We start from the raw sequence: 10,156 nt of genomic DNA, 5'->3' as shown, positions 1-10,156 counted from the left end.
TCTTGTGGCCCTGCGCCTTCAGGAACGTGTACGCCATCGCGCCACCGATGAGCAGGTAGTCAATGCGCTGCAGCATGTTGTCCAGCAGATGGATCTTGTCACTCACCTTCGCACCTCCCACGATCGCCACAAACGGCCGTGCCGGGCTACCCAGCACCTTCGCAAAGTAAGAGATCTCCTTGTCCATCAGGTAGCCCGCTGCACCGTGGCCGAGCACCTTGGGGATGCCAGTCATTGTCGCGCTGTCGCGGTGGGCAGTGCCAAACGCGTCGCTGACGAAAACGTCGCCGTAGGATGCCAGAACTCGCGCCATGGCGTGGCGCTCCTCCTCCTCCTTACTGCTCTCCTCCGTGTAGAAGCGCACGTTCTCGAGCAGCACGACCTCACCACTTCTGAGGCGGCGTATCTCCAGCTCGGCGTCCATACAATCATGGGCAAAATACACCTGTTGGTTAAGCAACTCGGCGAGGCGCACAGCGATTGGCCTGAGGGTGAATTCTTCTTCGTATCCTTTACTGAGACTGAGCTGTTGGTAAATGTGTTCCTTATTTTCAGAAATGTAACGCGTTAGTAGTGCTTTTTTCTCGTCGCCTGGCAATCGTGTAAATATGGCCGTTTTACCGGATCCCTCGCTGAGTGAAAGTTTGGCGGCCTCGTCCTTTGCCGTGGATAACGCCAAAATCTTTGCCTTCTCCTCGCCTGGAAGTAAGGCGAAGAATGCGGTCTTCCCGTTGCTGCTGTTCAACGCTCCCCCATGGTAGCGTTTTTGTATGTCCTTCTTCGCAGAGGTGTATGAGACGCCCTTGGGGCGGCCGAGGTGGCTCAGCAGTATGCATATTCCCCCTTGATCGATCACGCGACGGATCGTGGGAACGGCGGCGCGAATGCGATAATCATTTGTAATACTCCCGTTGTGAATGGCGACATTGAAGTCCACGCGGACGAGCACGCGCTTGCCGGTGAGCGGCCAGATGTCATCCACTGTTTTCTTGACGCTTAAGTCACCTTTCATTGCAGCGGTTCCTCTACTCTTTTGCTTCTTTGCGTGGGTTTTGCTTTTATTTTTCTTAACTTTTCTTTATATTTTTTCTTTTTGATGCTGTTGAGGGGGATGTTGTTTTGGAAACAACCCCCGGCGTTTCTCCAATCCGGTGTGCAACATTTTGGCGCGACGGCAGGCAAATGGGGAGGAACTCACAGGATGGAAACCGGCTCACGCACGCACACGCAGAGAGAGAGTGAGTGAGAGAGAGAGAAAGAGGAGGCGGGGATGCCGTTCGCTGTGGGGCGAGGTGAGTCTAGCGCCCCAAACGCAACGCGCGTGCTCACAGCCGCAGGCATAAAACGAAAAGAAACAAACAAAGTGAACAGCCTCACTGCATTCACAGTCATGGTTTGCCTTTTTGTTGTTGTTGTTTGCTTGTCCTCCCTTTCGCCGCCCCCGCTCCATCTCTCCACGTCCGCTTTCGTCCTCGTCTTCGTTTTTCCCCCGCCTCCTCTTCCCCGCGGGAGAGGGCAAGACGCGTGCCTCACTGCGGCGCCGGCCGCCCACCCTTTTGGATGCGCCGCTCCACCTCCTGCAGCGCCGCCCAGAGCGAGGCGGGCACCGTCTCCCCCATCTCCTGCAGCATCTGCCCCTGTCGTAGGAGCAGGACAAAGACGGTCTCCTGCAGCATGCGCGCCTCCTCCCGTCCGAGCACCGTGTCCGCAGATGCCATGCGATGCTCCAGCGCGGCCACACCCCCTTGTAGCACCCGCATCGCCTCGCCCGAGGCAGCGAGGTACGGGGCGTAGCAGCCAAGAACGAGGGAGGCCTCGGCCGACTGTTTCCCGTGCACCGCACACGCCAACTCAAAGGCGTACCGCAACACGTCCCCGGCCCGCTCGTCACGAAGGAAGTGCAGCAGACGGCCACATTCTCTACCTATTCTAACTGCCTCCACGTCCCTCTTCGCCACCTCCTGGTTTGCCCGTATCACGCGAAGCCAAAGTTCTGCGGCGGTCGGCAAATCCTTGCCCTCAATCAGGGCAAGAAGAGTCGCACTGCGGTCAAGGCAGAGAAGAAGCTCATCGTTGAGGGGCATCTGACGGGCATCGCAGCTCTTGCAAATGGCACGGGTGTGGCGCATCAACTCATGTGCCACGCTGCTGCCAGCCCCACGCCAGCGACGCGGCCAGAGCCAAAGCAGCGCCCTCGTGCACTCCTCCACACATGCAGCATCTGCCTTGTTGAGAAGTGTCTGTGCAATGGAAGGGTGCAGGGTCAGCGAGCCCTCATCCCAGCGCTGATCGCATATGCCCAACTCAGCGGCCTGCAGGGCGAAGGCCTCCCCCGAGTCATCACCCAGTAAGCGGTCCAAGAGAGTATAGGAAATGCTACTGATGTCAAATAACGCCGTCATCGCTAACACACGGGTGCCTCCTGGACGTTGTGTCTCAAGCACTACAAGCGCGAGCTCGAGTAGAACGCCAAGCGCGCAAGAAATGCTCAGTGTCCCTTCTCCATCTATCCCTTTTGCGAGTAGCGCCCGCTTTATTTCCTCCGCGCTGGTGGAGCCACTCTCCATTAGACACGATGCAACATGCATGAGAAGTGGCACGTAGCCAAGCGCAGAGAGCACCTCGCCTAGTGTTCTCGAATCCTCCAGCTCCATTGCGTGTGGAAATTGTTCCACACCGTTGGGCGGCAACGGTTGAACTTTTAGCACGCTCATCTGTGTAGGGCATTCGATAGGGGCACTGCATGTGAGAAGCGTGTAAACGTTCGCGTGCTCAGGGATAAGACGGAGCGCCGCATGCGGGTCATCGACGCCGTCAATAACCAAGAGCACGTCTTTTTCCCTGCGGCCCCGCATAGAGTGGAAGAAGTGAACCACCTCAGACGGCAGGGAGTCCCTGGCATCGAACCACTGAATACAGGTGAAGCGCCCACTCCGCCGCGCCCGGTCACAAAACTCCGCGGCGATAGAAGACTTGCCGATACCGTCTGGCCCCGTAATGGCCTGAACGTGGCGCCCTGACAAGAGATTCTGCCAGAGTGAGAGCAACTCTGCATCACGGCCCACGGTGCGAAACGTTGCGGGGGCGCTGAAGAGGCTGGGGTGCGCCGCTGCGGCGTCCGGCTCCGGCGTCGACGTCGTGGCACCGGGGCTGGCCACGGCGCGCTGGCCGAGCAGCCGCAGGCACCGGTGTCTAGCCACACGCCACATGCTTCCCCCGCCCTCGTTGCCAGTGTGTTCTTCCCACTACGTTGTCCCGCCGTGGCAAGGCGACCCCTCGCACGCTCGCGGCAAGTGAGGAGGAGGGAAGGGCAAGCGGAAGAAGCGAAAAAACCCCAACAAACCCCACCACCACCACCCCACCCAAAAAAAAGGCAAAGGAGGAATAGGGAAAAAAGCAAGTAAAATGCAAAAAAAAATGGGCGCTCGATGAGGAGGCAACCGCAGCAAAAACACCGCCGCTCGTGCAAAAGACGGCCATGGCGAAGAGAGGAAGGGGAAGAGGGAGGCAACACTCCCAAGCTCCCCTTCACGCACGGCGGGCGTGAACACGCATGAATTTGAAAACAACGATAAGCAAAGTTAGGAAAAAAAAAAAGAAACAAGACAAGGCAGACACAAAGACATATATATATTAGGCAAAGAAAGGATAAAAAAATATTCATGGGGTCGGCGGCATTGCTTCATTCGTTCGGTCTTTTACTGTCCGTGTCGTCTTTCATTGAACGTCTCTCCGCCTGTGTGATGTGGCACCGCCACTGACATTGCGGCTGCAACAGAAATTACCCTCTCCCACCTCCGCAAGGCGGAGAGGCGGAGTCGGGGGAGTGTCACGACGTCCATGCAGCGCCCTTCACGTGAGTACTTAGCCCCGTGATGACGCTGCTCCAGCCTGCCGTCATGGCGTGAAGCTCATCCAACTCCCGTTCCCAGCGCTCCTGCGGGCGTTCCTCAGCGTGTCGCCCACCTCCCCCATCCTCCTTTGGCTGGTGCTGGAACTGCCGCGTCACGGACGCCCAACGGGGCAATAACACATCCGGATCCAGCGCGTCGCGTAACAGGAGGGGTGGCGGGTTCCCCCTCCACGCTGTCTGCACGCCTCTACTGACGCCGCCTCGGTAAGAGTGCGGCTTATCGTAGGCAAACGGAAACGGCAGCGGTGCTTCGGCAAACGTCGTCGCTGCCTCCTGCCACGTGTGTGAGCGCATGCTGAGGAGGAAGACGGTCGAGGTGCGCGTCAAGTTTGCACGCATTCCCCCCACAAGAACCACATGCTCGCCAACCACCGCTGCAGCACTGCCAGAGAGCGGCGGAGGCGACGCCGACGAGGCAGACGGGAAGAAAGTTTTTGTTTCCACGTCTGTCGTGACCTCCTCCCAGGCACCGCGTTGCACGTAAAGGCGGTGTAAGTCGTTAAAGTAGCGAGTGGCGACTGATCCGGCGCCACCGAAAATGTACACGTAGCAACCCCAGCGCCATGCACAGTGCGCTGCGCGTGGCAACGGTGTGTGGTTGCCCTCCAGCGTGGGCCGCACAGAGCCCGTTTGAGCGTCAAGGATAAATGTGTCCTGCGATTCCCTGTTTCGTGCGCGTGAAACGCCGCCAAAGAGGCAGAGCAGCGAGCCGCCCAACGGGGTCAGCGTCGCCCCCCAGTAATACAACGGAATCCTGAGCTCAATGCTTCTCCAGCACAGCGTTGTGAGGTCGAGGCTGTGGAGGCAGCCAAAGTCAACGGTCGGCTGCGTCCGTGGGGAGTAAATGTTGTAGCCTCCAACGATGTACATGGCATCTCCCTGCACCGCGGCGGCGTGGTGCGAGCGGTTGCACGGCACACTGCCGGTACACTGCGCCGACCCCCAGCAGGGCGGCGAGGTCGACATGTCGAGGATGTGAAGTACCCCGTCCGGCTCGGCCTTTTGCGGCATCAGCGGTCGCAGCCATGCGGGATCGCGGAAACGCTCGGCACCCACTCGCTGCAGCGCCGCCCTGTCGAGCCCGTCGGCTAGCGTGAAAACATTGTAAGTGTTGTAGTGGACATCGTTCAGCCCCACACTTGTGATACCGCCAAAGACAACGAGCCGCGTGCCGTGCAGGCAGGCGGAGTGGTACGCCCGCGGCGCCGGATCCGCTCCGTCACACAGAAGCCGGCGCCACTCAAGCCCGGGAAGCGTGAGCGCGAACACGGATCCACTGAGACCAAACGCGGCTGTTTTGCCGCCAACCACCACAATCGATTCGCCACACAGCGTGGCCGTGTGGCCCTCGAGGCCGCAGTCCATTGGACGGACGCTGCCGTCCGAATGGGAAAGGCACGAAAAAAAAAAGAACGGAGTGATCCAAGGCAGCAGACATTATATACACATATGTATATGTGTATATATGCATGTTTGTAGGTGGAAGTAAAAGCAGAAGCAGGCCTTCAACAATAAAAGGAGTAAACGACACAACGAAGGCACGACACCACGCTTTCACTCGCTTCTTCTTCTGCTGCTCCATTGGAACATCGGCAAAAGGAGGATCCTCACTCAGCCTTTCGGAGTGTACGACTTCCAAGGGGAGTTGCCGTCAATGATCCGTCTGCTGGCATTGTCGTCCGTCTCGCGATCGAAGGTTTTCAGGAAGCGCTCGAACTGCTCATCCACGCGCTCCGCAGCCAGCTTCTGTGCACCCTCCTGCCTCGCGTACTGCATCCTCGCCGTGTTTTGGTTTAGCGGTATTGTGGCCTCACTCATGGCCCTCGCACACATGCGATTCACATCGGCATTGCGTGCCTCCATGCTGTCGCGTGCGCTCTGCATGCACTCCACGGTTTCCCGTGACGCCCGCTCGAGTGACTCCTTCTCCTGCTGAACGCCTCCTTCATAGCCAAGGCTCATCTTGGAGGGATACCGTCCCGTCTCTCGCTGGACCCTCTCGGCGTCCTTCACGTAGCTCTGGTTCATCTCCTTGTAAAGCCTGTCCGCCTCCTTCAGCCTGGCGCTGCTGTAGCTGTTCATCGCCACGGCGACGTCGCCGCCGTCTTCGCTAAACACCCTTGCTTGGAGTTCATGATTGTCCTTCCAATCCACAGGAGCCCCGTACTCGTCGGTGCAGGTTCCACGCACGAGCGCCCCATTCTCCCATAGGCCCGTAAAAATGAGACGCGGTTCATTTGCCAAGTACGTCTGCGAGCCCTCTCCATGCGCCCTGCCGTGCTCGTTAAACTCGCCGTCGTACGTGTACGTCGGGGTGAAGAGCTGGCCGCGGCGGATGCAGCCGTCCAGAAACTCTCCCACGTACACAAAGCCGCCGTCGAGCTTCATCTTGCACCCAGTTCCATGTAACTTGCCGGCGAAAAAGGTGCCCTCCTGTTCCGCTCCCGTGGCAAAGCGAAGCTTCCCGCGGCCGTGTGGTTTGTTGTCGCGAAACTCGCCCTCGTACGTAAAGTCGTGCTGTGTGAGTTTCCCCCGCACAAACGCCTCATCCCGCAGCGTCCCCTCAAAGACGGTCTCCGTCGTGCCGTTGGGGATCCGCACGACACCCTCCACCAACTCGTCCTCGGCAAACCGCCCCTTGTAGTACGTGCCGTCGGCCAGCCAGGCCTCGCCCTCGCCGTGACGCTGCCACTGCGCGTTGAAGCAGCCGCGGTAAAGATCCCCGTCGTCCTCGAGCTCGCTGCCGGCGAGGGGAAATCCTTGCTCGGCGTCAAAGCGGCCAGAAAAGGCACGGCCGTCAGGCGTTGTCGCGCGCCCCTCAAGGAGGAATTCGGGGTGACGTGGGTTGAACGTCCCGCTCAGCAGTAACCCGCTCGGCAGCCGCCGCGTGAGGGGGCACAGGAGACGTCTTGTGAACATCGCCACTCCGCTGCTCCTCCTGCACTTGTTCTTGCTTCGTTTCTTTCCCCTTCCTCCTTAGAAAGCCGGCTCACCCGTTCACTCCTCCGCTCCTGCTTGGGGCTTCGCTTGCGGCACAGGGACAACTCAGCGTGGAAAGGAGGAAGCGGAAAAGCACGCATCCGCCGCCGCGGCACACGCACACACGTGTGGGGCCTGTGGAAGGCGGCAGCCCCAAGAGGCGAAACGAAAAGCAAAAAAAAGGGGGGTGAACAAACTTGAGGGAAGGGGGGAGGTAACAAAAAAAAAAAAAGTGAGCCGCAGTCCAAGAAGAGACGATGGACATGTGTTGCCAGAACGCCGTGGAGAAACACCCATGGCGCGCAACGAAGCTCAACCGCAACCCACCGTACTTACATTGTTCCCCGTTTCTTTTTTTTTTTGGTTTTGCGCCTTTGTTTTCTTTTCTTTTTGTTTTGCATTTGCAGGGGCATTTTTTCTTTTTTGCTTCTCATTCATCTTTTTTTTTTTTTTATTCTCTCATCGCGCTTAGTCCTACTCGCTGCCCCCTACTGTGGCGTCTGCGGGGCGAAGTCGAGCCGAACTCCACCGCCACCCGCAGACCCTCCCCACGGCGGGCAGGCACAATTTACATCGCCGCACACTTCGCGCCGGCAGGCAGTGGAGTCCATCGATGCTCCGAAACAAATGAAGAGATGTTTAATCTAAACGGGCAAAAATACCCGAAGGGTGCAAGATACAGAAAAAGACGCACAGTAAGAGAGGAAAAGAGTGAAAGCGTGTGTTTTTGTGTGTGTGTGTGTGTGCGTGTGGAAGCAGGTAGAGGAAGCGCAAGCGCGGGCGCGTAGAAAGAAGCAAATAGGCGCACACACCGCCCAAGCGCACCTACTTTAGCGGACGCGGACGCCCAGGATGCCGGCGCAGGTCGTGGCAGAGGTAACTGTACTTGTACTTGAGCTTCGGCTTCTTTGGGCAGAGCGGGGAGGCGGCGGCGGGGCCAGCGCCAACGCCACCGCCGGCAGCAGCGGCGGGGGCAACACCACCTACAACCCCATTCCTTGCAAGGACCACCGGTGAAATCGGTAGCCCCACCGGCGAGAACTGCTGCAAATCCACCAACGGCACAGGTGGGAATTCCAAGCAACGGTTGGCGCACAGTAACTGAACGGCGAAAAAGGCCCAGTAGGCGAGGGCACTTGCCACCTGAGACTCGGGAAGAAGTGAAAGATGATGCAGCTCTGGTTTCAGCACGTCCCAGCAGAGGCGGTAGAGCAGCGGCGTCGTCACCATGGAATCCTCAAAGGTGCGTATCTTGGCGTCCATGGCATCCGACATTTTTCCTCGGAAGCGCTCTACAAGCCAGTGGCTGGGGTGCTGCACAGGGTGGCTAGCTAACAGCGACCCCACGAGACTCAGCAAGCAGTGAAATCGTGGCTCAGGGTGCAGTTCTTGAGTCAGCAGGAACTTCGTCACATCCGAAGACCGTATTCCGTCAAGGGCATGTCGAATTTCGTGCATGTAGTCTTTCTGCAGCAACTCTTGCTCCCTCCTTGTCATGGCACGCCGGCTTCTTAGCTTGCTTATGCCAGACATACGCGCAGCCACGGCCGCGCGAGACACCACCTTGGCATCTGTGTAGTAAAGCCGCAAACAGAGTTCCGTGTAATCCTTCTCCTGCAGCTCCGCCAGAATTGTGCGGTCGCGCCGCAGCAACCCCTTCGCATCACGTAGCCCCGCCTGCGCCAGCTGGCGCGTAACCATCGCAAGCGGGATACCCTGCGCCCCCTCCGGGATCTGCGTTGAGTTGTAGAGTCGCCGAAAGAAACGCTTGAGCACCTCAAATGGTCGACGAGCCGCACGCAGCTGCGCCATCACCGCGCAGCACCCCAGGACGTCAATCACCCCCTCCTCGCCACACGACAACGCCGTCTTTACGAGGAGCGACGTCAAGCTCTCCAGCGTCATGGTGCGGGGGTCGGAGAGCATCACGGCGATGAGCGTCAGAAAATCATTCGCGTCATTGTCAAACGGTCCTGCCTTGTCACGACACTCTTCAAATATTTTTAGCACATCCTGCGAATGGAAACGATCTCCAAGCACGTGCAAGACCTCCTCCGCAAAGGCGGCGGCGGCAGCGGAGAGCCTTCGTCCCACCGACCGCCACGGCGGAGATCGATTGGGGCTTACCACGCTAATGTTCACCAGCTCTCCGTCACGTGAGGCAGCCTTGAGCTGCGCGTAAGCTCCGCTCTCCGTCAACTCCGTCTCTGCCGCCGCCTCCTCGTTATTCGTCAAGAAAAAGTGAAGTTCAATGGCGGTGCTGGAGCCCGCATCGTACTCTTCCAGGATCGCCTGTCGCAGATCCCTCAACGCGTTCTCCGGCTCCACAACGCAGACCATAACAACCTGTTGCAGGCACCACGTGACACAGCACTGCAGCGGCAGGCCCGTGGTACAGGGGTGACCCGTCCACAGCACAAGACCGACTCGCGTGCGGCCTGACTGAAGAACGCCCTTCAACCTTTGACACGTATCCTCCTCGAAGCGCAGCACAACCCCGTTACGATCGTACAGGTTCACATCATCATCCAAAGGAACGTCCAAGGCAAGCAAGCAAGCCGCACGAAGTGCCTGAAGAACAGTCCCTGAACCCATTCTCCAGGTGAAAGGAAAGACGACAGTTGAATCCCCAAATGTACACTCGATTTCAATTAGAAAACCTTCATCAGTAGCTGCTGCTTTCTCTGTTTCACAACTCCCTGAAACCGCCACAGCCGGAACCTCTTCGGCCGCAACAAGCCTACTTGGACCACCAAGCTCCTCAACGGCGGAAGTTGCAGAAGCCGACGAGACAACAACTTCACCCTTTATCATTCGACCTGCACTGCTCGCAAGGACCTGCCTCTCCCCTGGGACATCAGCCACAGCAGCCACCTTCGATGCAGCACTCAGATTGGCTTTCACAGTCACGCTATCCTCATCAGTACCGCCCACGGGCTCGACCTTAGTATCAGCATCCTCCGTCACCCTACTACACACCAACGCTGCAACAGCTCCCGTGGTCAGACCAGCCAACGTCAGCGGACCACTGGCACCATCCACAGCGTTGGCAGGCTCAAAAAGAGTCTTGGCCTCGTCCACGTGTTTTGCTGCTTCAGAGAGAGCCTTGGCCTCGTCCAAGTGTTTCGCTGCTTCAGAAGGAGCCTTGGCCTCGTCCACGTGTTTTGCTGCTTCAGAAGGAGCCTTGGCCTCGTCCACGTGTTTCGCTGCTTCACGAGAGAGCCTTGGCCTCGTCCACGTGTTTTGCTGCTTCAGAAGGAGCCT

The 10,156-nt window shown here is 58.4% G+C and overlaps 5 protein-coding genes across 5 annotated transcripts in view, besides 5 other annotated features; all 5 read right to left on the bottom strand.

Annotated features, from left to right (window-relative positions):
* Tco025E_01743 (3-phosphoglycerate kinase, glycosomal) overlaps positions 1–1,012 on the bottom strand; it is a gene marked incomplete at both ends in the record, with an annotated part of 1,056 nt that extends 44 nt beyond the window's left edge. Inside the window, one exon of the mRNA XM_029368680.1 lies at positions 1–1,012. This exon is cut by the window's left edge and continues 44 nt beyond it. Within this exon, the coding sequence (XP_029231244.1) occupies positions 1–1,012 (1,012 nt within the window).
* Positions 1,013–1,229: 217 nt separating this feature from the next.
* Positions 1,230–1,264: a microsatellite.
* Positions 1,265–1,529: 265 nt separating this feature from the next.
* On the bottom strand, positions 1,530–3,209 carry Tco025E_01742 (uncharacterized protein; the record flags this gene model as incomplete). The annotated part of the gene is made up of 1 exon (XM_029368679.1): positions 1,530–3,209. One exon carries the CDS (start codon positions 3,207–3,209, stop codon positions 1,530–1,532), a length of 1,680 nt encoding a protein of 559 aa, XP_029231243.1.
* A 132-nt stretch (positions 3,210–3,341) lies between these two features.
* Positions 3,342–3,363: a microsatellite.
* Positions 3,364–3,829: 466 nt separating this feature from the next.
* Tco025E_01741 (BTB/POZ domain containing protein) lies at positions 3,830–5,278 on the bottom strand (the record flags this gene model as incomplete). The annotated part of the gene is made up of 1 exon (XM_029368678.1): positions 3,830–5,278. One exon carries the CDS (start codon positions 5,276–5,278, stop codon positions 3,830–3,832), a length of 1,449 nt encoding a protein of 482 aa, XP_029231242.1.
* Positions 5,279–5,351: 73 nt separating this feature from the next.
* Positions 5,352–5,380: a microsatellite.
* Positions 5,381–5,524: 144 nt separating this feature from the next.
* On the bottom strand, positions 5,525–6,832 carry Tco025E_01740 (MORN-containing protein; the record flags this gene model as incomplete). The annotated part of the gene is made up of 1 exon (XM_029368677.1): positions 5,525–6,832. The coding sequence occupies one exon, from the start codon at positions 6,830–6,832 to the stop codon at positions 5,525–5,527; it is 1,308 nt and encodes a 435-aa protein (XP_029231241.1).
* A 407-nt stretch (positions 6,833–7,239) lies between these two features.
* Positions 7,240–7,348: a sequence feature (A-rich).
* A 263-nt stretch (positions 7,349–7,611) lies between these two features.
* Positions 7,612–7,644: a microsatellite.
* A 73-nt stretch (positions 7,645–7,717) lies between these two features.
* Positions 7,718–9,706, bottom strand: Tco025E_01739 (uncharacterized protein; the record flags this gene model as incomplete). Its single annotated transcript, XM_029368676.1, has 1 exon — positions 7,718–9,706. One exon carries the CDS (start codon positions 9,704–9,706, stop codon positions 7,718–7,720), a length of 1,989 nt encoding a protein of 662 aa, XP_029231240.1.
* Positions 9,707–10,156: the final 450 nt, after the last annotated feature.

Source organism: Trypanosoma conorhini (genome assembly GCF_003719485.1).
Source record: "Trypanosoma conorhini strain 025E chromosome Unknown Tco_14.4_contig_00060, whole genome shotgun sequence".
NCBI lineage: Eukaryota > Euglenozoa > Kinetoplastea > Trypanosomatida > Trypanosomatidae > Trypanosoma > Trypanosoma conorhini.
This window is presented reverse-complemented; position numbering and strand designations above follow the sequence as displayed.